This window comes from Puma concolor, chromosome B1, assembly GCF_028749965.1.
Source record: "Puma concolor isolate L17-30 chromosome B1, mPumCon1.1.hap2, whole genome shotgun sequence".
NCBI classification, from domain to species: domain Eukaryota; kingdom Metazoa; phylum Chordata; class Mammalia; order Carnivora; family Felidae; genus Puma; species Puma concolor.
In genome coordinates, this window is record NC_141670.1 from 80,118,374 (window position 1) to 80,145,959 (window position 27,586).

General features: G+C 38.0%; 1 protein-coding gene across 3 annotated transcripts in view; it reads right to left on the bottom strand.

The window, feature by feature from the left end:
* Positions 1–27,586, bottom strand: part of ARHGAP10 (Rho GTPase activating protein 10) — a 325,239-nt gene that overhangs the window by 146,649 nt on the left and 151,004 nt on the right. For all 3 annotated transcript variants that reach the window (XM_086704136.1, XM_086704135.1, XM_086704137.1), the window contains 3 exons: positions 10,702–10,783; positions 8,697–8,742; positions 5,810–5,875 (listed from right to left, as the gene is read on the bottom strand). In XM_086704136.1, coding sequence (XP_086560262.1) covers positions 5,810–5,875; positions 8,697–8,742; positions 10,702–10,783 — 194 coding nt within the window. The remainder of the gene's footprint in view (positions 1–5,809; positions 5,876–8,696; positions 8,743–10,701; positions 10,784–27,586) is intronic.

Below are 27,586 nucleotides of genomic sequence, written 5' to 3' on the forward strand. Positions count from 1 at the left end.
CTATTCTTATTGGAACTCACATTGTCTACAGCAGAGGCCCAGTTACCAATGTGATCCTGACACATGTCAACATGTCTGCCATGGACCCATAAGTTTCCTTGATATCCTTTGCTTTCCAAACTAAAATCTGAAGGTGAAATTCCTTACAGAACTCTGATCCTGTATGTATGACCAACTGCTAAATGTGACGATCTGCTAACTTATTTGGATGCATCAATGCTATCTGACCCCACTGCCCAAATCGACCATCCTAAATCAGCTACCTCGTCTACTGAATCCTCCAGCCTAGACAGAATTCTGAGGCTCCTGTGCACTAAGTCATCCCACACACGGCTGCCAATACTAATTTTCATATTTATCTTTCTAAGCCTCCTACTCTGCTATCCACCACCCTCTAGCACTTACCCAGCTCCTTTACAATTAAATGCAAATGCCTCAGTACCGCTTTGATGCTATTTCTTCATGCTTCCTTTCTTTTGTTTAAGTTAGTGAACATACAGTGTAGTACTGGTTTCAGGAGTAGAATTTAGTGATTCATCACCCATATAGAACACCCAGTGCTCATCCCAACAAGTGCCTCTTTAATGCCCATCACCCATTTAACCCATCCCCCCATCCTCCCCTCTAGCACCCTTCAGTGTGTTCTCTATATTTAAGAGTCTCGTATGGTTTGCCTCCCTCTCTCTTTTTATATTATTTTTCCTCCCCCCCCCATTCATCTGTTTTGTTTCTTAAATTACTCATATGAGTGAAATCATATGACATTTGTCTTTCTCTGACTTTTTTTGCTGAGCATAATCCATTCTAGTTCCATCCACATTGTTGCAAATGGCAAGATTTCATTCTTTTTAATCACCGGGTAATATTTCATCGTATATATAAACCACATCTCCTTTATCCGTGCGTCAATGGACATTTGAGCTCTTTCCATAATTTGGCTATTGTTAACAACACTGCTATAAACATCAGGACGTATATGCCCCTTTGAATCAGCATTTTTGTATCCTTTGGATAAATACCTAGCAGGGCCATTGCTAGGTCGTAGGGAAGCTCTATTTTTAACATTTTGAGGAACTTCCATACTGTTTTTCAGAGTGGCTGCACCAGTTTGCATTCCCACCAACACTTTCATGTTTCCTTTCCAATCAAATTTGGCTTGTTTCTGTCATACTCTGTCTCCACAGCTTTGCAAAGATGTCTCTAAATTCCACAATATACCTTCCTATCCTTTAAATCTAAGGAAGCCTATTTCTAACCACAGTCCTCAATTATATAACATCAAGTACACTTCATCCTATCAACATGCATTCAAATTCTCTTAATCCTTGCAAACTTGTAACACTTATTTTATCACCTGTTATATTTACATTACAAATCTCTGTTTACTATTAACATATCCAGCATTATATGTAAACAACCTTAATGTGTCCCAAAGGACTAGAACAAAGCTATGTACACCCTGTGATTGCTCAATAAATAAATACTGCTCAATAAATAAATACTAACCAGTATTTATTAATACTGGTAGAACTAGGATTTAATGGTGGTAAGTCACCTGTTACTAAGGGAAGGAAAAGAACATTATGCTATTTTCTGCAGAACTTTTCTCTTTTGTTTGTTTGGGTTTAGGTTGGGTTATTTTTAAAAAGAAGTTACAAAAAAAGCTCCCCACATAGCTGGAGACTATAAACATAAAGATAACAATTGTGCAAACTATTTCTTCAATACCAAGCAACCCTTCCATTAGGACAGTGGTTCCCAAACTTCGCTACATAGAATCACTTGGGGAACATTTTAAAAAATCCCACTTCCCAGGGGTGCCTGGGTAGCACAGTGGGTTGAGTATCCAACTCTTGATCGTGGCTCAGGTCATGATCTCACAGTTCATGGGTTCGAACCCACATCGGGCTCTGTGCTGATAGCATGGGGCCTGCTTGAGATTCTGTTTCTCCTCTCTCGCCCCTCCCTCGCTTATGTACTCTCTCTCTCTCTCTCTCTCTCTCTCAAAATAAAAAAGTAAACTAAATTTAAAAAAAATCCCACTTCCCAGTTCATACCCGACAGCCAGGAAGTCAAACTTGACTGGGGGGGGGGGGGTGGGGGGGGGGGGGGGGGTGGTGGTGACAGCCAGGTTATAGTCTTTAAAGATCCCAGATGATTCCAATGTGCAGCAATATTTGAGAATAATAGCTTTAGGAAATCATTCAACTTGGTATATGTACATAAGCAATAATTTCCTAGAGGTAGTCAGTTGGCCTGAATTGATTAAGAACCAGTACATATCAATTACAAATATTTGGTAAATGGTTGAAAGATCAGTTGATCTGACTCCCACACATACCCTCACTTCATGAGCAAACAACTCGATGAAAGTGACAAGTATGATTTGTTAACTGATGCTGATGTTGTAGAGAAATGGGATTAGTTCTCGTCTCAAAAGTAGAGTAACTGCTTAAATAGTCCCACTCAGGTCAAGATGTCAGCATCTGTATAGGTCAACATTTATTGTACGTGTTGACATAGGTTATCATATATTTTATTTGTGTCATATATTACTGTCCTATGCTAGTGTCGCACACATATTAGTTCCATATGTATTGTGTATGTTGTCAAAGATATGTTAGTACACTAAAAATGTTAACTTTCTTAGGATACTGCAGATGACACTAAATTTTAGACATTTGTCTGATGCTTTCAAATATTTCAGTGAAGTCACAAATAAGATTGATGACAATAAAAATGCCAAAAGTCGTTTTTAGAAAAACATATTTGGAAAAAGGCACACTAATGGTTTTAACCCACACACATGAAATGGGCAGTTTTCAGAAAATGATGGTCATGTTTAAAACACTACAAGCTGTGATTCGAAATACTTCTTCAGTCAGATCTCATTAAAAGCCCCTGGTCTTTAGGCATGTAGATCCACCAGGTACACAGCAGTCATTAAAGCTATTCCCCAAAGATTTCCAGCTCTCTGTGTGTTTTCCAGTCTCCTGGTAGGGTTGCTGAACCTAGACTCTTTGGGGTCGAGTATGACCATGAGGCTTCTAGTGACCAATTAGTTATTAGCAAACCTAACTCGCTTCAAGCCCAGACCACTTTGCTTGGAGGTCCAAAGCACTCCAGAATTGTTTCCCTCTGACAAGGCAGCCAGGATCCCTTGACTTGTTTGTTCACAAAAACAACCAGGAACCTTCAAGCCTAAGTATTAGTGATGAGCAAAACCCTCCTACCAGTGCTTGAGTGAGAAATAATTCTTATTGTTTTCAGACACAGAGACTTGTGGGTTTCTTGTTACAGGACATAAACTAGCTTTATCCTGATGAAAAAATAAGTATGGCAAATCATGCCTATAGCATAAGAAAATCACTAGTCATGCTAGCTGATTTGCGGGAAATCATTGACAACAATATTCCTTAAAGGAATTCACAAATTTAGTATAAAAGCCTCAGAGATTCTACAATGTTTCTCATCATTTTTGATAATATAATCTGACCACTGATTCTTTGAACACTATTATTAGTCTATTATTTCACTAAAAGTAAAAGGCTTCATTCAGGAATGGAAAACTTTTAAGAACAAAAGATTTGAAAAAGAAAAACATGGGGCACTTGGGTGGCTCAGTCAGTTAAGCGTCCAACTTGGGCTCAGGTCATGATCTCCCAGTTCAGGAAGTTTGAGCCCTGCGTTGGTCTCTGTGCTGACAGCTCAGAGCCTGGAGCCTGTTTCAGATTCTGTATCTCCCTCTCTCTATGCCCCCGCCCCACTCGCGCTTGGTCTCTCTCTCTTTCTCTCTCAAAAAATAAACATTAAAAAAAAAGAAGAAAAACATATGCTTTTAGTTTATTTTTAAATGATAAAAATCTAACTTAAATTGTGTAGACTAATTCTTCTGTTAAAAACATCCAATAATTATATATTTATAATAAAAATACATCCAATAAAAATACATTCAATGCAGATTCGTGTGTATGTATGTATATATATATATATATTCCATTCAATGTATAGAACATTCCATAAAACTACATATACCAATCAGAAAGCATTCTAGATAGATTTTAATCTGTTCAGGCAGAAGCAAGTATGTATAAAACATATCCTTTGGGGAAAGAACATAATTTATCAAAATAATAAACACACAAGTGATAAAATTAAGGCCCTTCACTTCAGGAACTCAGGAGAAACAGAAACATGAATGATGAAGTGAGAGATATGAAAATCACAGTATTTTTTCCAAATTTTGGAAATTTGTGAAACACTAGGAAAATGAAGAAATTTATCAGCTCAACTTCAGGGCAGATGAAGGAAAATCTGCCACAGACCAAACTGCCACCATAAGAGAGTGTATGAGAAAAGGCTTTCTATGACTAGGGATTTTATTATCGATGCACAAACCCCTAATCATAAAAGGGCTGGTACTTCTCTGTCATCCGACACTTTTATTTCTGACATGGCTCCATGACAAAAATCCTGTTTTGACAGAAAGCATGAACACAATGCTTCATCCACAAAGTCATCCAAAGTGGGACCGGGATACTCAATACATGAGAGTGAATGAAATATCCATTTAACCATACTTCACTCGGTCTCTAAACAAAGAGAAACTCCACCTCCAGAAACAGCCTGTTTTGTAATGTTTAATCTTTCATTTCTCCAAAGTCTGCTGCAATGGCTGCAAAGCAGAGGGACCCTGTTTTGTTGGGTTTTGGGGGGTTTTTTGGGGTTTTTTTTTAGGGATTATAAAGAAAAAACTTTCAGTGGGGGAGGGATTAGCTTTCCTTAAATTTAAATGGAAACAACGCGGGGCGTCCGGGTGGCTCAGTCGGCTAAGCGTCCGACTTTGGCTCAGGTCACGATCTCGCAGTCCGTGAGTTCGAGCCCCGCGTCAGGCTCTATGCTGACTGCTCAGAGCCTGGAGCCTGTTTCAGATTCTGTGTCTCCCTCTCTCTGACCCTCCCTCGTTCATGCTCTGCCTCTCTCTGTCTCAAAAATAAATAAACGTTAAAAAAAATTTTTTTTTAAATAAAATGGAAACAACCCAAATATTTATCAACAGGTGAATGAATAAAGAAATTGTGGTATATCCATGTAATGAAATCCTGCCTAGCAGTAAAAAGAAATGAACTAGGTATACACTCTGCAAGATGAATCTCAAAAGCATTATGCTACATAAAGAAGCAGACTCAAAAGACTCTATACCGCATGATTCCTTTTATATGAAATGGTTTTTAAAAAAGAAGGAACAAACTAAAGTGATAGAAAGCAGCTCAGTGGTTGCCAAGGGCCAAGGAGGGAGGGCAGGCAGATTGACTGCAAACGGACATAAAGGAACAGGGAGAGGAAAGCCAGGAATCTTCTATGATTATGGTGGCAGCTACAAAACAGTACACATTTGTCAAAACTCACCAATTCCTACAGTTAAAGTCAGTGAATTTTACCGTATGTAAATGACACCTCAATGAAGCTGACTTTTTAGAGAGAGGCCAAGAAGACAATGGAAGATGAGACTACCCTAATGGTGAACAAAAAAGGATTCAGACTGGCTGTCCAACACTGCTGATTCTTCAAATAGTTCTCATTTCAGCAATGACTTCAGTGCTGGGGAGAAATATAAATGTAAACACAAAGGAAAATCCCATGCTGTCATAGTAAATGGACAGCTCAATCTCTGACCCCCAGAGTACATACACATTTTGCACTGACGTCTTCCATTCTACAACACTTAACCATGCAACAGGCACTTTAAATACTCTTAGATTTTACATACCTATAGCTTTTCATGAATAAAATGATTCTATCATGTTACCTCGTGTTTCAACTGCACTGATGCATTTTCTGAGAATTGTGAATCCCATCTTATCCAACTGTGCGCCTAAAAGAAATAGTGTTAAAATATTAAGGGCACGATGAATTATTGATGTTTCTCTTCTTTACAAAAATAGAAAAAAAATTATTTAAATTTATTTCACTATTAAAAGAAAGCTAAAGGCCATGTATTCCCATGTATTATAATGTAAATGAGAATTTCATATATTTAGAAAAGCACTTATTGGAATATGACACCAATTACCAATAATTTATAAATTTATAATTCATAATACGAAATAATTTTTATACTAATACATATGACTTATTTTAAACAGTGGAAAAGAAAGTGCTATAAATCTTTAGGGATATCTATCTAAAAATGGGTAAGATACATTTTGCCAAAATTCCAACAGCAGCTCAGAATTCTTTTTTAGTTATACAGAGGAGTGAAGTAAATTACTTGACAGTTGGAGGGAGAATTAACACAAACCTCTTTTTTTATTATTACTATTTTTAATATTTTTATTTATTCTTGAGAGAGAGAGAGAGAGACAGAGGGCAAGTGGGAGAAGGGCAAAGAGACACACAATCCGAAGCAGGCTCCAGGCTCTTGAACTGTCAGCACAGAGCCCAACACAGGGTTCAAACTCACAAACTGCGAGACTATGACCTGAGCTGAAGTCAGACACTTAACCAACTGAGCCACCCAGACACCCCACAGAAACCTTTTTTTTTCTTCAACTATAGAAAAATTTAAAAAAAAAAAAATTTTTTTTAATGTTTATTTCTGAGACAGAGACAGAGCATGAGTGGGGGAGGGGCAGAGAGAGAGGGAGACACAGAATCGGAAGCAGCCTCCAGGCTCTATCAGCACAGAGCCTGACGCGGGGCTTGAACTCACAAACCGTGAGATCATGACCCGAGCCGAAGTCGGTCGCTCAACCAACTGAGCCACCCAGGCACCCCCAGAAAAATTTTTTAAAACACTTCTTAAAAGTATTATTTGGCGGGGGGGGGGGGGGGGGGGGGGGGAGGGGGGGAGTATTATTTAAGCCATGAGCTTGAAGAAGAATTTCACATTTCATACCATGCTCTAATGTTTAATGCTTTATTATTTTCATAATGAATTTAAAACAGATGATTCGTATAGCAGAAAAGATTTTTAAAATTTCCTATTTTTTTTCCCAATATAAGTGCTTGCCTGTGATTAGGCTGGCACATTTGAGTATCCTAGTAAAACATGATTCTTGTTTCAAAAATGAAATCAGGGAAAGTGAATGCTTGAGTCTGTATTTAGAACTAGGGAACAGTAATATTAACACTTATCTCTCAGGGGGGACAGCATGAACAATCCACAAATATAAACTGTGCATGTTTAATGCTAAGTTTGAGGAGAACTTTAATGAGGAAAATCAGGCAATGGTTTACTGTTTAAGGATCTACAATTCATATTTTATAAAATGTTTAGCAAAACTATTTTTCAAAAGAAGTGGCAGGTTTTTATTTCTCTATAAAAAATAACTGAAAGGAAGGACAGAAGGAGAAAAGGAGTTGGGGGAGGAGAGAGGAAGAGGAGAAAGACAGAAGGGAAGGGAGAAGGAAGTAGGAGGGACAGGTAGAGATTAAGAAGGTGCCTCAGTGCAAACAGTTGAGCATCCGACCCTTGATTTTGGCTCACGTCATGATCCCAGGGTCGTGAGATCAAGCCCTATGTCTGGCTCAGGACTAGACGTGGAGCCTGCTTATGAGTCTCTCTCTTCCTCTCTCTCTGCCCCTCTCCCTCCATGCTCTCTAAAATAAAAATAAAATAAAATAAATTTTTTAATTTAAAAAAAAAAGGCGCTTCACATAGCTTTACAACTGGCAATTTCCAATACCAAGCAGGCTAGAGAGGTCTTTTACTCAAGCACTGGCTCAAGTGATATATACACATCATGATAATTTGGAAATCATGTGTTAAAGAACATAAACTTTCCAAACTGTATACATTTGATTAAGGTAACCTTAATTTAGCCAAAGATATCAAAAGTAAATTAATGAAGAAACCAGCAACTCTGATCACATTTTTATCTCCGAAAAAATAAAGATTACAGAACTAGGCAGTGCTCCCACATTTCTGGAGTACATATGATACATGGAAGGTGACTGCCCTAAAATAACTGAATATGTGTGAATGTGATTTTCTTTGTTGTTTATTTGAGAGATTGAGAGAGAGAGACAGAAAACACATGCAAGCAGGGGAGGGGCAGAGAGAGAAGAAAGAGAATCCCAACCAGGCTCCAGGCTCAGTGCAGAGCCTAGCACAGGGCTGGATCTCACAAACCACAAGATCACAACATGAGCCGAAATCATGAGTCAGACGCTTAAATAACTGAGCCACCCAGATGCCCCAATTGTTATTTTCTAAGGTGCAATAATTTATTACTTCTATAATCCATACTCAGAGAGTTTAAGGATAAAAAATATCAAGGGTGGGGGTAAGGGGGTTGCAAACAGGGGACCTGATAAACAGTTCCCACCCATAGGAACTTACAACTTAGGAAGCTGAATGATGTACACCTGGAAGTCTTAGGTGTTTATTTATAGCTATAAGAATAAATATCAATGAGAATTGTGGCGGAAATATTTTGGGCTTTGTTGAGAAAGTAATTATAGAGAAAGACTTTAAAAAAAAAAAAAGCTCAGAGATAGAAAAAAATCAATGAGGATTACAGCAGTCCAGGAAAATCTGGGTTGGTTGCAGTAGGTAAAACAGAATACATATATACATTTGGAGATCTAGCTTAGAGAGGATACAGGGCACACAGCAACAATCTGACATCAGGAATGAAAACTAACTCATGAAGAAAGACAACAAACAGTCCTTTTTATGAATCAGCACTTACTTCCTTCTGGTCTTGGGATGATGGCTCTATTAAAACTATGTAACAGCTAGTAAAAGAGAAAAAGGGAAAACAATATTTTTAACATATCAATATAAAGGTTTCAAGTAGGCATGCCTATGACCATGCAAAAAAAAAAATTGATATTGGCTAATTATATGCTCGTATGTGCTCAAATGCTAAGATAAATAACAATCAGGGGCACCTCTAAGTCTACTTTGTCTCTTGCAGAGAGGTACGCCATGGTAGAAAGAAATAAGATGAAGGAGCTAGGATTCTTGAGCAACTTACTGGAAGTTTATGTAAATTTGAAATGCTCAGCCTTACAGTTACAGAATGACAAAGAAACTGCTGCAATAAGATGAAGCTCATTTTCTCACCACTATTTCCAAGATCTGGTATTTACTTAACAATGAGAGGACTCCTGCTCATAATTTAAATAGCTACATCTGAAGGAGCTAGGTGATAATTCTGGGCTGCCTCTAAGAACTTCAGCACTGACCCATTATTTGCAAGTCATATATATAGCACCTGGAAAAAAAAAATGCTACTTTAGGTGTCCTCGCATAAATACATAGCTAAATGTTTTCTTCTGCAGACTTGCCTTCGTCTGTGCATCTCAAATTAATTACTTGCCTCTTTGTGCTAAAGGAGAGGTTAGGTCTTCAAGGTTACACTGCCTTTGACAACAGACTTATTTCTCAAAGACTGAGTCATGTGATCTTTTCCCTGGGCAAACTCACTTTCCAAAGCACTTGAATGTCCGGGGAGAGAAGTCCTAGTTGCTGCATTGCCTTTACTAGAGAGGATTAGTATAATGTATTTTGGATTCTCAGTAACCATTAATGCTGTAAATACTCTAGATTCCCAGCTAAAATTTTCAAGGACAAATGAAGACTAGACAGAAATAAAAGGAGGGAGGCCAAATGTAGGTCAAATATAATAAAATAATACACAAATCTGATTACCACTTTTCCCCCCCAAGCGTGATACATTCTCTTCTATAGCATCTATTTTTAACATGTATACTTTGGGTGTGCATTTTTCCAACACTGAATCAAGACTGCCACGCACGCCAGGGCCCAGCTCCCTGGCCCCTATATTCCACCAGTGTGTTCTCTGCTACCGTAAGATAACATTATCTTCTGCCAGTTTCACAACTCAATTCTGACACCTCTCCTTTTACTATACATGACCCCTCCTTCCCTTTGCAAGCCACTCTCCTTCCTTTTAAACCCTGCTAAAATGACAAATGTTTTCCAGTTAAGCCCACCTGGTACCTGCACTGTCAGTTTACTTAGAGTCGTAATATTTGCAGGAGAGTTTATTTTAATGGGTTCTATGGTGTTTTCTATAATTATCCTTACTAACTCCCCAATTCAATACATGATCTGCCAAATTCTCAATTCCCAAAGGCCACCAGTCCACTGAAATGAAAGCAGTACTTAAAGCAGCAAACAGGCTGAGTGTGTGTGCCTCTGGATCTATACCACTACCTTTAATATAATCCTCAAACCAATCGTACAGAGGCCCATTCACTAAGGCTACCTGATATTGCACACCATAAACCATTAGTCTAAACCACAAATTGTTAAATCAAGCAAAATAACTACAGCAGTCACTTATAATATTGCCCTCACTGCCTCATATTTACTGTTCCATCTCCACTGAGATCAAAATGAATTGCAAGCATTTATTGTGTTCATCACCCAAAGAACTGTCAGGCAGGAAAGAAAAAATTGAGAATTTAGATGACTTCCTCAAGCAAAGCAAATCTGAGAGGCAGAGTCAAGAAAAATCAAAAATAAAAACTAATGATACACCTGTCTTATATGTGTTGCTGCTACCTCAAGCCAAATTACTAGAATACTGAATGCTTCCAAGATGAATTCAAATACCAGTTTCAGCAGGAAACTTTTTTCAAATACTATGAAACAAAAACAACATAAAAATGAATACAAGTCAACTCTAAAGGATTTGACATAAAACAACCATTGATTATTCTTACAGCTTCTTTTCCACCCAGAGCTTCCAACCACTGCTTCCTTTCCTCTTCTGAAAATGCCTGCATAGTCAAGGAAACGCCAGGCCTGAAAGACACCAGTAATGGATCAGGTTATCCCTCGGGCTGGTAAAACAAACAAACACAAACAAACAACAACAACAAAGCCTGCTTTACCTCTTTCTAATGTTTTGTTCTGGTGATTAAGTTGGGTTTTTTTTAATTGTGATAAAAGACACGTAACAGAAGATTTATCATCTTAACTTTAACTGCACAGTTCGCCATGTTAAGTACATTCACATTATTGGGCAACCCATCTCCAGAACTCTTCATCTTGTAAAACTAAAATTCTGTACCCATTAAACAACTCCCTGTTCCCTTTTTGCTCAGCCCCTGACAACCTCCCTCTACTTCCTGTCTTGATGAATTTGATTACTCCTACGTAACTCTTATAAGTGGAATCATATAGTATTGTTCTTTTTGTAACTTGCTTATTTCACTTATCATGGTATCCTCCATTTTCATCCATGTTGTAGCATGTATGAGAATTTCCTTCCTAAGGGTGAATAATATTCAACTGTGTATGCAATACATGTTGCTTATCCATTCATTTGTCAATGGACACCTGGGTTGCTTCTACTTTTTTCTATTCTAAACAATGCCGTTATTAACATAGGTGTACAAATATCTCAAGAGCTGGCTTTCAGTTCTTTTAGGTATATACCCAGAAGTGGAATTACTGGATATGACATAGTAAGAAATAATGTATTTGGTCTCTGACCCTGCTTCCTGGCACAAAGCTCCTAATACCCTTGCTATCTCCAAAATAAATGTCAGTTTATATTCTAATGCGATAACAGGGCTGCAAGCTCTAGGACAGTCTTGGGATGGAGCTGGTTACCAAGAGAACCATGTGACTAGGGGACTGGAACTTCCAGCCCCACCCCCACCCGTTCCAGGAGGGGGAAGGGGCTGGAGATTGAGTTCAATCAGCAATGGCCAATTATTCAGTCAATTATTTCCTATGCAATAAAGTCTTCATAAAATACCCTGGGTATGAGAGAACTTCCAGGTTGGTATAAACATGAAGGTGCTAGAAGGGTAGCATGTCCAGAGAGGACACGGACACTTCAAGCCTCTTCCCCTATATCTCTCTTCATATGGCTGTTCATTTATTTCCATTAAAATATCCTTTGTAATAAATTGGCAAAAGTATGGGGTGCCTGGGTGGCGCAGTCGGTTAAGCGTCTGACTTCAGCCAGGTCATGATCTCGCAGTCCGTGAGTTCGAGCCCCGCGTCGGGCTCTGGGCTGATGGCTCAGAGCCTGGAGCCTGTTTCCGATTCTGTGTCTCCCTCTCTCTCTGCCCCTCCCCCGTTCCTGCTCTGTCTCTCTCTGTCCCAAAAATAAATAAACGTTGAAAAAAAAAAAATTGGCAAAAGTAAACTGTCTTCCTGAGTTCTATGAGCTGTTCTAGCAAATTATCAAACCCAAGGAGAGAACCAGGGGAACCCCCAATTTACAGCCCAAAGCAAAAGTGACAATCTGGACTTGTGGCTGGCATCTGAAGTGGTGGGGGGCAGTCTTATAGGAGTAAATCCTGAACCTGAAGGGTCTTCACTAACTTTAGTTAGTGTCAAAATTCAGTTCAATCAGGGTCTGCAGAGAACTGGAGAACTGCTGGGTGTGGAAAACCCCACACATCTGTAGTACAGAAAGGAAAAACAGTTCTGCCTCACAAGGGGCCAATGGTAATTCTATTTTTAATTTTTGGAGGAATTGCCACATCTTTTCCACAGTGGCTGCACTGTTGTGCATTCCCACCAAGAGTGCACAAGGCTTCCAATTTCTCCATCCTCACCAACACCTGTTACCTCTTTTTTTCAAAAGTAGCCATCCTAATGGGTGTGTGGTGCTAGCGATGATGACAATTTAATAAAATAGATACATGCTTATTGTTACCCAAGCATGGACAGAGTAAAACCAGAAAATCATTTTTCACCCCATCCCAATTCTACTTCCAAGACGGCAGACTACTAACGGTTTTGTGTTTCCTTCTTATTTTCCTGAGCCCTGTGTTGGTCCTCTGGGCCACATAATCTTTCTCAGTTCAGTTAATTCAGACGCTCAGGGATTGAGCCAGAAAACTCTTTATACTGGGAAGGAATACTAGGTAAAAAAGTCATTAATAATACCTGTGAGTGGTTTCTCACATGAAACAAATGTTGAAGATTTGGTTCAAATATTAGAAATTAGTATTAGAAATGAACTTTTCTGACAAAGAATTTAAAGGCAAAACACAGAAAATTGGAAATGAAAGTAGATGGTTGAAACGAAAAGTATAATAATTAATACTTGCAATATTTAATTCCCCTTTGATACTGAATATACTTTTTTTAAGTCTATTTTTGAGAGAGAGAGTGAGCAGGGGAGGGGCAGAGAGAGAGGGAGAGAGAATCCCAAGCAGGCTCAGCACTGTCAGCACTGGGACCGACGGAGGGCTCAAACTCACGAATCGTGAGATCATGATCTTAGCTGGAATTAAGAGCCAGATATTTACCTGTCTGAGCCACCCAGGTGCCCCCTGAATACACTTTTTAAAGTTATCACTCCCATGACAGTATCTCCCCTCATTTTTAACTAATGGATTATCTTTTTCAAATAAAGCAAGCAGTAATAATCAACTATAATTCAATAATCATTACAATTTTTATAAATTACTGTAAAGTCAAAAGTCTTCCAAAAGCACAGAGACAAATGTGAACAAGCGGGGCTCCCAACACTCACTCCCAAAGGTATTACGCTTTCTCCCCACATGATTGTTTGCTTAAGGTTCACTACAAAGTAATTATAGCTACAATTGATAGGCTCTTGATGACAACCATGTTCTCCAGACTGAAATTTAAAGGAAAAAAAAAAATCACCAATAATCCCCCACTCCCACCCCTAAATAGCAAAATGGCTCTTTATTGTCTACCCCACACTTTTTTTTTATTATTTTTTTTTAATGTTTATTTATTTTTGAGAGAGACAGAACGCAAGTGGGTTAGGGGCAGAGAGAGAGGGAAACACACAATCTGAAGCAGGCTCCAGGCTCTGAGCTGTCAGCACAGAGCCCAACATGGGGCTCAAACTCACAAACTATGAGATCATGACCTGAGCCGAAGTCAGATGCTCAACTGACTGAGCCACCCAGGCACCCCAACCCCACACTTTCTTATACTGGCCTCACTTTTCTATCACCTCGGCACTGCACAGTACAGACCCAAGGTCCCACCTCCTCCCGTTCTGCTACACACAGCATCTTTTTGGATCAAGCATCAAGGCAAGATGCCCAGACAACCAGTCTGTTTTAAGAAGTTCCTTGACTGGGACGTGAAGATTTTGGCCCTTATTCTTAGTAACCCACACTGGGCTCAAGGGAGTTAATTAAAATTGTGAGGGAAAACTTCAGATGGCACAAATGTTTTTCTTTACATTCTTTAAGTGATAAAACAATATTTACATATGGGGGTCTCACGTCTGCAAGAATGCTCCATTCTTGTCAAGAAGAAAAAATATCTAGTTACCTCTCTAAAAATTATATTTATTCAAACATTTAGTTATGTACTTAAATGAACAAAAGTATAAAACATAAAATAAGATGTGGTAGCGAATACATAATACAAAACTGACAGCTTTTCTAGTCCTGGAATGGCAAAATTAGCAGAGAAAATGGGACCCAAGGCAAAACATGGTAACTTCTATCACAGGAAGACAAACATGGAGTTTACAAACATTTATTGAATACCCTACCATATGCAAGGCACCGGGCTGGGCATACCACACACAAAGGGCTTACTGTCTATCAGAGAAAGCAGAAGGTTAAAAAAAAAAAAAAAAAAAAAAAAAATTACAAATAATCTATTAATTAGAATTGTACAGAGCCCTGCAAAAAACAGAATTGTACAGAGCCCTCCAAAAAGCCAGCTACCTTGGAGAAAGAGAGGTGACAATAAAGACATCAAAAGGTGCATGCCCAAATACAAAGGCATTCAACCTCAAATATGTTAAACTGTTGTCAAGACTTGTCTCTGGGCTAATTCGGCTGCCAGTCTCGGGAGGAAATGTCACATTCTTACTATGGGGACTAAGAAAGAGAAAGGTCTGACCTAGCCCTGGAAGTCAGGCTTCCCTAGGAAAGGAACATTTAACCTAAGGCCTTAAGGATACATGAGCCTTGTCAGAGCACCAGGGCTAGAGGTATTCCCTAAGCCGAAAAGGCACAGAGGAAGGAAAGAACACAGCCTCATCAGCCATCTTCCCTGCAGAGGCAGCCAAGGGATCTAGCCACAAAGGGCTCCTTGGCTGTGCGAAAGATCTGATTTATCCTACATGTCACAGGTTTTTAGTAGGGAAATAACATGATCAAAGGTGCAGGTGAACAGTGGATGCTGGATGGAAATGGACTGAAGACAGGCAAGAGTTGGCTGCAGAGACTTGTTAACAAACTAAGAGGATGAGATCGAAGGGCACAAATGAATTGAAAAAAATGCATGAACTCAGAAACAGGCAGGAGGTTGCTTCTACGCGCTATGGGCGACAAATACTGAGTAAGAAAGCTGCCACTCCAAGAATCAAGAGTAAAGAACAAGTCAATTACAATGTTTCATCAATAACTAGTAAAGGGAATCCATGAAAGCCAAAAACAATTGAAGCAAATCAGGACTTAATATACTTACACCCACAAAATTAGACACTGAACCAGATGAAATTCCTGCACTTTCTAGTTCCTTTTTATTTTCCCCTAAGGTTCTCCATTAATATGTGAGGAGAAAGAATATTTACCACACAGACATGGTTGGATATTCACATACAGTGGCAAACAGAGACACAGATAAGAGAAAGAATGACTGGTTCTGGTGGTAACTTGAAACACAAGAAAAAAGTGTTGAATGATGAAGAGTCTAAAGAGTTATGAACTAGAATTATAGATAGCACAGTAGAAAAAAAAAATTGTCAGGCTTCAGATGAAACAGCCACAGTACATCTGGATAAAAATCCAATGTGGCATAAAAACTAAAGTATATGCCTTGTCTCCAAGAACAATGACTCAGACTTGAGCCACCTAGCCCTTTATGGAATACAGCAGAGAAAAAGCAAACTTATTGAAAGATGAGAGATTAAACAGAAATATATCAGCTATAAAGAAAGAATTCTATTTCTGTTTACATTTGCCAAATGATAACATGGTAACTCAAAACAATTTCCCTTTTGAGAATTAATTCATCACAGGACACATTTTCATAAGACTTTATATGTACAATATACAGGGATCAGTCACTAATATTATATAAAGCCGAGTTCCCATCCCATCACAGACTTGACTCACACTCATCCCCCATTTGCTTCACCCCCACTTCTAAAACATTAGTGTAGGAAAAAAACAATGCACTACAACGTGTTTCAGGGGTAACTCGGTGGCTCAGTTAAGCAGCTGACTCTTGATCTAGACTCAGGTCACGATCTCATAGTTTGTGAGATGGAGCCCCAAGTCGGGCTCTGCACTGACGGCACACAGCTTGCTTGGGATTCTCTCTCTCTGCCCTCCCCAGTGCACGCATGCACTCTCTCTCAAAATAAATAAATACATTTTTTTTTTAATTTTTTTTTTTCAAGGTTTATTTATTTTTGGGACAGAGAGAGACAGAGCATGAACGGGGGAGGGGCAGAGAGAGAGGGAGACACAGAATCGGAAACAGGCTCCAGGCTCTGAGCCATCAGCCCAGAGCCCGACGCGGGGCTCGAACTCACGGACCGCGAGATCGTGACCTGGCTGAAGTCGGACGCTTAACCGACTGCGCCACCCAGGAGCCCCAATAAATACATTTTTTAAAACAGTTTTAAACATTCTTAATTTCTTAAGTTTCTTTTTTTAATAATCAATTGCTAGGAAATCATTTGGCAAATATGAGACTTTAGGAAGCATTGGACACATTTTAAACTCCAGTATTAACAGCATCTCATTGTTAAACCATAAAAACTCTTTAGTTTTTGAGACAAAGACATGGCTTACTCATGAAATTTAATGGATACATAGAACGACATGGTGAATATATGGATAGCCAAGAATAGAAAATTTTAGTGTGTGAGATAGATTATTCACAATTATATAAAAAGAGCAATTATATCTTCAATAACATTAGTGACTCCATTAGGTGACAACATTAGGTAACAACATCAGTGACTGCGTTGGAGCTGGAACTAGAATGGACAAAGTTCTAATTTTTGGTAGTTAGAGCCAATATTGCTGCAATGCATTACACTGGTTCACAGAGGACACAACATTCTCTTCCTCATCTGATAATTCATTTCAACCAAAGTAACATCTGAGTACATACTGTGTGCTAGACATTGTGCTAAACTCTGAGTAATTTATCATCATGCACAGTAAGCAAAACTAATTCTTAGCAAATACAAAGTCAACAGCAGGAGCTCCATGAAGAAAAAACAGACAAAGGAAAAGAGAGCAACTTGCCACGATAGTCTATCTTTCTTTTCTTAAAACCATAACTGTTGTCTGTAGAGCACAAGGTACAAAACTGAACTCTAAAGAAACACTTAAGTGGCACCTGGGTGGCTCAGTCAGTCAAGTGTCCAACTTCAGCTCAGGTTATGATCTCATGGTTTGTGGGTTCGAGCCCCGCATCGGACTCAGTGCTGACAGCTCAGAACCTGGAGCCTCAGATTCTGTGTCTCCCTCTCTCTCTGCCCCACCCCTACTTGTGCTTTCTCTTTCAAAAAAAATAAACTTAAAAAAATAATAAAAAATAAACACTCACTTAAGTTAAAAAAGTTCTTGTTAAAGCAATTCATCTTTTCTTCATTCACTCATTAAAAAAAATAGGCACTATTATGCACTATTAAGCACTACCAAGGTCCATACATGAGAAGCAGTCTAGAGAGCTATTATCTGTATTCTACGTTTGACCCTGTATTCTCTTTCAACTCCATTTTTTATAGTTCTATCAAAGCGGTGGAAGACATGTGTTTTCCTTATATTCTACATGATAGATCAATGAGTCCGTAAATTAAGAAACTATGAAAATAGAAAGAAATGTTCACAAGGCATTTATGAGATATCAATTAATGTGATATCATAAACAGGGAAATTAAGGAAAAAAATAAGCAGCAGCTATCAAAACTTACTATGGCAACTATCAGGAATATTCTAATGTTTTACTAAAAGGAATATTGAAAAGGAAAAGGAAAAAAATTAGACCAGCATGTTGTAAATCATGCACTAAATTTTACTATGTGAAGGGGAAACTGGCAAAGCCAAACAAAACAGTCTAAAGTTATAGAAAGGTAGCTGTGATAATCAGTTTCACAGAAGGATTGCTGAGGAAAAAAGTTTTTTAAGTACAAGTCTATGAGTCTTACATGTTTCCAGAAATGACCAAAGCAAGTTGCCTGATTTTACTGAGGGTAAAGACTATAATAACTTCTTTCTTCTACCCACCAAAAATAATAATAATAATAATAATAATAATAATAATAATAAAAAGGTTTCAAATAGAGCAGTTAAGCAACGATACAGTAAGAAGTAGGATTATTTCCTCTAATAAAAGCTAATTCAAGCCATTAATCATTAGAGAACTACTACTCTAGAACTAAGAAAGTTGTAAGAGAACATAGTTCTACCCCAACAACAGGATAGAAACCCTACAAAATCATAGTGCTGAAATACAGATCAGAGAACTAAAATGACTGAAAAACAAACAACCAAACAAAAAAAACAACAACAAAAACACCCTAATGAACTATATGCATGTTAAAGGATTCAGGACAAGAGATGGCCAACATGCATAAACTGATGGAAATTTCAGAAAAGAAATGAAAACCATTTAAAAGAGACAAATGGATATGCGTGAAATGGAAAATAAAGGAACAGTGATAAAAAATTCAGGAGGAGGAGGACACATTTCAGATACAAACCAACCAATCCTGAGTCTGTGTCTGCAACCAACTCTTTTATCTGACTTTCACTCACAAAGGCAGTGTTTCCTCTGCCCTAAGTCACCCCAGGACAACCATCTCCATAGGAAAGAGCCCGCCACTACTATTCAAAGTAGCCAATCCTAAATTGCTTCCCCTTCTCTGCCTGGCCTCTTTTGCAGAAACTCCAGTAAAGATTGGTCTAGGATTTTCCCTCACTTCTTCCTGACTTCTAACCAAAACCTGGCATTCCCCACGTGGCCCCATATGGCGTGGCAAGTCCTCTTCTCTTGGAAACTATAATTAATAAAGTTAGTCTTCGACTGCCATTAGTCTCTCCTTGTCATCTCTCAATCGCTTCCATAAATCAAAATCCTGCCAGTACAACCAAAACAAATTCCAGATGGTCAGAGACAATGTAACTGTAACTCCAGAAAGTGAAGAAAGAGAAAATGGGGCAGAATAAATATTTGAAGAAATAAGGACTTCGATTTTCTAAACCTGCTATGAAACATCCCACATATCCAAGAACTTCAAAGAACCCAAAGCAAGATGAAACAAAGAAAGTCACACCTATGCACACCGCCAAAAAAAAAAAAAAAAAAAAAAAAAAAAAAAAAAAAATTTAGAAGCAGCACAAGACAAAGACAACATATAGGGGGATAGTAAGAAAGATGGACCATTAATCATGATTTTAAAAATAGGAGGACTGAAGAAAATGAAATGACTTCTTTGAAGTGCTAGGGAAAATAAAACCTATCAATCTAGAAATCTGTATCCATCAAAATGGAGGCAAAATAAAGACATTTCAGACAAAGGAAACATGAAAGAATTCTTTTCCAGCAGACTTGTATTACAAGAAATGCTCAGATTAATGAGCCTAAGGGACTTAAGGCAAATGGCACAAGATAGAAACTCAGTTCTGTAGGAAAAAAAAAAAATGAAGAAAATAAAAAAATGGACAAATATATTGGTATTAAAAAGGACAAGAAAACCACATATATATATGTAAATAAGATACCTAATATCTTTAAAATTACTAGTTACTGATTTCATAAAGTGAAAGTAGTTGTATAATTTGGATTCATAGCATACATAGAATTAAATATATATAATAATAAGGGCACAGAAGACAAAAGGATGGTAATTAGAAGTCTACTGTTGTAAGGGTTTTATATTGTTTAGGAAAGGTAGATACTTTAAGAATTTAAAAATGCATGTTAAACTCCCTAAGACAACTACTTAAAAAGGCACATACAACGAGGCATAACTAAAAACAGAAAATAGAATACTAAAAAAAACTCAATTCATTAAAAAGAAAGCAAAATAGGAACAGAAGAACAAAGAACAAATTAGACAAATAGAAAACAAAAACTTAGATGGTAAACATAAACCCATACAAATCAATAATTACATTATACATAAATTAAAACCCTGATTAAAAGGCAAAGGCAAAGAGACTGGATTTAATTCAGGACTCAGTAATATGCTATTTGTTATAAAGAAAGTTTAGCACAGGTAAAAGGAAAAAGATTAAAAAACATATGTCAAGTAAACACTGAGCATAAGAAAGCCAGGGTGCCTACATTAATATCAAACAAGGTAAGTTTCAAAACAAAGATTATTAGAAACAGAGATTTCATAATGACAAAAGGGACATTTCATCAGAAAGACTAACAATCATAAATCTGCACACACACAAAATTCCCAAATATGTAATACATGGAATAAAAATTGGCAAAATTAAAGGGAAACAGGCAAGTTCTAACCATGGAGATTTTAACATCCTTAGTTTAGTAACTGCCAGAACAATAGTAAAAAATCAAAACAATTTAGATGATTTGAGCAACACTATTACTAACTTGCTCTAATTGACATTTAGAGAAAACTACATCCAACAACAGCAGAAAACTCACTGGTCTCAAGTGCACATGGGACATTTACTCAATAAGACCACATTTAGGACAGTGAAGCAAGTTTAGTAAACTTCCTAGTAAAATAAAGTATGTTCTCTGACCAAAAGAGTATTAAAGAAAAACAGAAAATAACAAAGTAATAGAAAAACAATAATAATACACACAGAAAAAAACCCCAACCATTTGGAACTTTTAAAATATATTTCTAAATAATACTTAGGTTAAAATTTGTCCAAATCACACACACACACACACACACACAATTTTAAATATTTCGAATGGAATTATAATGAAAACACTGCACATAAAAATCTGTAGAATGCAGGGGCACCTGGGTGGCTCAGTCAGTTAAGCATCAGATTGCAGCTCAGGTCATGATCTCATGGTTCCTAAGTTCAAGCCCGGCACCAAGCTTTCCACTGTCAGGCTCTCTGCTTCAGATCCTCTATCACCCTCTCTCTCTGCCCCTCCCCTGCTTGTGCTCTCTCTCTCAAAAATACATAAACATTTTTTTTTAATTTTTAGAATACAAAACAAATTGTAGGATGCAAACTAAAGCAGTCCTTATAAGGAAAAGTATAGATTAAATGTCTACATTCAAAAATAAAATGGAAAAATCAACACTTCCATCTGAAGAAGCAATTAAAAGAAAAACAAATTAAATCCAAAGTAAATGAAATGTATAAAAATAAAAGCAGAAACCAATAAAATATAAAACAGACAACATGGGTTATCTGAAAAAAAAATTAACAAAATTGGTAAAGAGCTAGGCAAGATATCACAAAACAATGAAACAAAAATCCCCAGGGGTACCTGGGTGGCTCAGTCGGTTGGATATCCAACTCTTGATTTTGGCCTGGGTCATGATTCCAGGGTCCTGGGATCAAGCCCCGCATCAGGCTCCAGCTGAGCACGAAATCTGCTTAGAACTCCCTGTCTTTCCCTCTGCCCCTCCACCCCAACGCTCTCAAAAAAAAAAAAAAAAAAAAAAAAAAAAAAAAATCCCCATATGAGGAATTAGAAATGAAGTATCAGTACAGATCCTACAAATATGAAGTAATAAGAAAAGGATATTATGAAGATATACATACTAATAAAGTCAACAGCTTAGAAGAAATAAATCTTTGAAAACCACAATTTAGCAAAACAGGAAAAACAGAAAATCTAAGTATCTCTTTACTCACTAAATTGAATTCAAAATTTTCAAATTTCACACAAAGAAAATGCCAGACCAAGAGGGCTTCACAGGTGAATTCTCTCAAACACTTAAGGGAGAAATAATACCAGTATTATAGAGACATGTTCAAATATCAGGAGCATGGAAAACCTTCTAACACTTTTTGAAGCCACCATAACCCTGACATCAAAATAAGACAAAGATATTGCAGGGAAAACAAACAAAAAAAAAAAAAACATAACACACACTCTCTCTCATGAACATAAATAGTAATTCAACTTGATCAAAAGTAGATGTTCTTCTAATCAAAAAGCACTGTTAAGAAAACAAATACGCAAACCACAGGTTAGAGAAAATATTCAAAACTGATATAACTGATGAAGGATTTGTATCCAGACTGCTTAAAATAATTCCTACAATCTAATAACAAAAAGACAAACAATATAAGTTTTTAAATGTGCAAAAGATTTGAACAGTTGACAACAGAAGAAATATAAATGGGCAAAAAGCACATGAAAAAGTATTAAACATCACTAGCCATAATTAGCTAAAATGAAAAAGATAAGATAATCAAAGGTTGCTAAGAGGGTAGAACAACTTGAACTCTCATATATTGCTGGCAGGAGGATTAAACTACTCTGAAAAACTATCGATTTCCTAAAAAGCCAAATATAGGTAAATATATATGTACACACACCCCAGCAATCCCACTCTAAGGTATTTAACCAAGAGAAATGAAAATATGTGTCCACAAAAACCCTTGTATACAACTGTTCATTATAACTTTATTCATAAAAGCTAAGAACTCTTCTATGATTCACATTCCAATGTCCTTCAGCAAGCATTTTAAGAATAAATTCATATTAATGTCCATTTAAAGATTGGTTCGTGAGTTTGAGCCCCACATCAGGCTCTCACTAACACAGCTTGGAATTCTCTCTCCCTCTCTCTCTGCCCCTACCTCACTCATGTTCTCTCTCTCTCTGCCCCCTCCCTCCCTCTCTGTCTTAAAATAAATAAATAAACTTTAAAACATTTAAATATTAGAACCCGTATAAAATGTCTTTCAGGGGTGCCTTGGGTGGCTCAGCAGGTTAAGCATCAGACTCTTAATCTCGGCTTTGGTCATGATCTCCCAGTTCAAGCCCCACGTCAAACTCCACACTGAGTGTGGAGCCTGCTTGGGATTCCCTCCCTCACTCTCCTTCTGCCCCTCTCCCCTGCTGGGGTGCTCACTGACGCTCTCTCCATCTCTCTCAAAAAGAAAACAAAATGCCTTTCAGTATGCCACTGTCAACTACAATCCTAGAGCAAAGTCTTACTCTGTGAAAAACACACGGCCTATATACAAAACTTGTTTCTAATTCTATGCAATCCATTTTCTAACAATTCCACCTAAATTCTTTTAAAATGAATTCCATTTCTATTCTCTCTACACTGAAATCTAAGCATTCTTGAACTATGCACCAGCACTGACAGGATAAAGCCACACAGATCCCTTCACATTCTGGCTTTATTCATCCCCTGCTCTATAACCAATTAAGCTGTTAACACTTTTTTTCATTGAAATATAAATCTCATAGGAGAGCCTGGCTGGCTCAGCCAGTTAAGCATCCGACTCTTAATTTCGGCTCAGGTCATGATCTCGTGGTTTGTGAGATCAAGCCTCACCTCAGGCTCTGCACTGACAGCGTGGAGCCTGCTTGGGATTCTCTCTATGCCTTTCTCTCTCTCTCTCTCTCTCTCTCTCTCTTGCTCCCTTGCTCTCAAAATAAATATTTAAAAAATTTAACAAAATATACATCTCATAAATATATTCATGTAAAAAAAATTGCATTCGATGGCACAAATGTGCTGGAGTGGTCTTTTCAAAGGCTTGAAAGCAGAGCTTCTCAACAGCGACACTCCCAACATACTCAACCAGATGATACTTTGTTACAGAACATGCTACATATTTAGCACAGGGGCTGGCCTCTATCCACTAGGTGTCAGCAGTGACAATCACAGTTGTGACAATCACAATGTCTCTGGGCACAATTTCTTAGTTGAGAACCGGACTTAAAGGATTTTCTCATTATGTTTTCTAAGACCTCCTAGGATTCTTTCTGCCTTGGGCAACCCTTCCTCTGAGTTTCCAAACTGTTCTAGTAAGCTTATGCAGCCAGCCCTACTCCTACTGCTTCACAGCTCCCAAAGTACCTTAGACCTCTGAACTGTTATTTGTTTGTAAACACTCTTGGTCTGTGAGTTCTCTTCAGGTCAGGCCTTTTAGTTTCTTATTCTCGCATCCTTGGTGCCAAACAGTCTATGATTGCTTAGCTGCCTGAGTGACATGCTCTATGAGATACTTACAAATATTACTACAGTTAATGTACTACAGAAACATTATTATTCAGCTCAACTGCATGGGCTTCTGGAGCAACATGTTCTTAACTCACTCTTTTAAAGTGACAAACAATAAAGTGCCACGCACATAGCTGCTAAATAAACTCTTTGGTGTAGCAGCATTATAAAACACATACTGCTCCAGATACTTAGGTCACTGCCTCCACCCCCTGCCATCGTGAAAACATAAATGAGTGAATTATAAAAGTAAAAAGTACAGGGGCGCCTGGGTAGCTCAGTCGGTTGAGCATCAGACTTCAGCTCAGGTCATGATCTCGCAGTCCGTGAGTTTGAGTCCTGCATCAGGCTCTGTGCTGACAGCTTGGAGCCTGCTTCGGATTTTGTGTCTCCCTCTCTCTCTGCTCCTCCCCTACTCGCGCGCTGTGTCTCTTTCTCTCTCTCTCAAAAATAAATAAACGTTAAAAATGAATTTAAAAAAATAAAATAAAAAGTAAGAAGTTATCTTGCCATCCTGCAAGAGTGATACACTGGGAACCGGGCAAAATCAAACCAAACAGAATATCCAAAATGTCAGGTTGAGAGCAAAATGGGAAGCCTTTTCTTGAAGCAGTGCCTGAATGTGATGTGTGGGAGAACCTCACACAATGGTAATTATTTATCAAGCAAATGTGTGGGGGTCACAGTATAGTGTGGCATGTTGTGAGCTTGCGAAGGAAGCTCAAAGCACGTTATGTAACAAAACTGTTGGGGCAGGAGGAAGGGGACTGTGTTTCATCCTTTAAAGAAAGCTGCCTCTTCTGACAGACTACAGCTTGCCATAGAGAAAGTAACTGCACAAAATCCTCTTCTCCCACCTAAAATGAGTGACGTGATCACTTCACAGCCCGTGGTATTTGACATGTGGCTGCCATGAAGTAGGGAGTGTTTATATCATTTTTGAAGGCTTTCTTTCTTTATGGTCTTCATTTGCAGCTGTGTTCCTTTTAATAAGCTGTACTGAAATATAATTCACACTGTAAAATTCACCTAGAGTATATAATTCAACAGCTTTTAATATATTCAAAGAGTTGTATGACCCTCACCAAAATCAATTTCAGAACTTTTTCATCACCTCCCCCCAAATATTCCAAACCCATTAGCAGTTAGTGTCCATTTCCCTTGAAAACCACTGCCCTAGGCAGCCTCTAATCTACTTTACTCCAGTAAAGATTTGCCTGTCCTGGATGTTTTATATAAATATAATCCTATGATATACAGTCTCTTGTGACTCACTTATTTCACTAAGCATGCTGTTTGCAAGGCTATTCCACATTACAGCACATGGTAGTTCTTCCTTCCTTTTTATTACCAAATCATATTTTGTTGTATGAATAGAGCACATTTTATCTACCCATTCATTAGTTGATAGACATCTGAGTTGTTTCTACATTTCAGCTATTATGAATAATGCTGCTATGGGCATTCACATGCAAGATTTTTATGCAGACAATACGTTTCCATTTCTCTTGCATATATAACTAGAAGCAGAATTTCTGAGTCACATGATAACTTAATGCTTAACTTTTTGAAAAGCTGCCAAAATGCTTCCCAAAGCGGCTACACCCTGTTAGATTTCTGCCATCAGTGTATGACGGCCCCAATGTCTCTGCATCCTCACCAATACTAGTTATTATCTCATGTCTTAATTACAGCCATCCTAGTGAGTGCGAAGTATCTCACTGCGGCTTATGCCTTAATGGCTAATGCCATTAAGCATCTTTTCATGTGCTTATCAGCCATTTGTATATTTTCTTTGAAAAAAAGGTCAAATTTAAATCTTTTACCCATTTTTTAACTGGGCTACTTGTCCTTTTATTATTGAGTGGTAAGAGCTATTTATATTTTCTGGATACAAGTCCTTTATCAGATTTACCATTTGAAGTATTTTCTCCCATTCTGTGGGTTGTCTTTTCACTTTTTGGATGGTATTCTCAGCACATGTGTTCCTAAATATTCTTAGCTGAAACAGTCAAAGTAAACTGGTGAAATGAAAGGAGGAGAATGAAGCACAAATCCATTTTACACTGATAATCAAAGTGGTAATGGCTACCTGGACCCCCATCCTCAACCATTCTCTCCTTCATTGTCAGTGATAGATTCCCCAAGTATTACAATAGCACATGGATGTTGGTAACAAAAGACACAATTTCCCTGCTTCAGCATTTCCCAGCCTCCCTTGCAACAAGGTATAACCATACAACTCCATTCAGGTTAGTATTATGTGATCAAAAGAGCTACGTTCAACCTCTGGAAAATGTTCCTACGATAAAAGACAGTGCTATATAAGTGAGATCAGGCATCCTGGACCTCAGGTGACTGGGAAAAAAAGTCATGCACACGAAGGAACAAGATCTGACATCAGGAGACATGATGCCCGCCCTGATCTAAACTCCTCTGTTTTCCCAAACGAGAGAAAAAAATACTACTGCATTATTTAAGCCATCTTGAGTTTTTTCTGTTCAGTGCAATCAAACCTGATTCAGACTCACACAACAATTTCATGAAAGCTCTTGATTTGTATCTACATAAATCAAATGCAAGCCCAGGCTCCATTCTGCAGTTTATGAAGTATTACCTGTTGTCACAATGTTACCTGACTGCTATTCTGATCCAAGAAATAAAAAAAAAAAGCAAAAACCAATACCAGGAAAGGACACAAAATATGTTTATATCAGGCATATGCAATAAACTATGAAATTTTATATGTAGGTACCCAACAGGAATTGCCTACAAATGGGTTTCCATCAGAAACCCATCTATGACACCCACCTGCTCCAAAATGGGTCAGAGCTCACAGCATTGCAGTGTGGTACAGAAGAAAAGGATGGCTAACTGACAACAGCTTGATTGAATCTAATCCCAGTTCTGCCACTTCTAAGCAACAATTCAATTTCATTTAATTCAACACAAATTTGGTGAATGCCCACCACACATAAAGCATTGCATTTGGTATTGCAATACCAAGTGATCCTAAAACAGGGTTTCTACCCTCATGGAATTCATAATCTAACAGACAAGGAACAAATTACTTATAATTCCCAGGAGTCTACTTGGCCAGGAATCGGAGAAATAGACAAGAGAAGAGCCTACCTCATGCAAACTCTTCACTAAATAAGCTTTTCAAAACCCCAGAATTAGGGTAGAGGCCTCAAAGTACACTAACTCACCCTCCAGATTTTGCTCCAGAAGTGGGAGACTAATAGTCACACATTGACACAGGGGTTGGCAGGAACCTAAGGGCGCGGGCCCCACAAATACTATCCATTGGTAACATCAAACCTGAATAAATGTTTCCCTGTTTAGAAATGAGGAACTAAGCAAAGACAATGGGAGTCTATAATTTAACTCAAAAGAAACATAACACTGAAGACTCAAGGAGACACAAAGACAAAGTTATTTTCCAAGTTAACCAAAAAGCTTTAAAAAAAAAGACAATA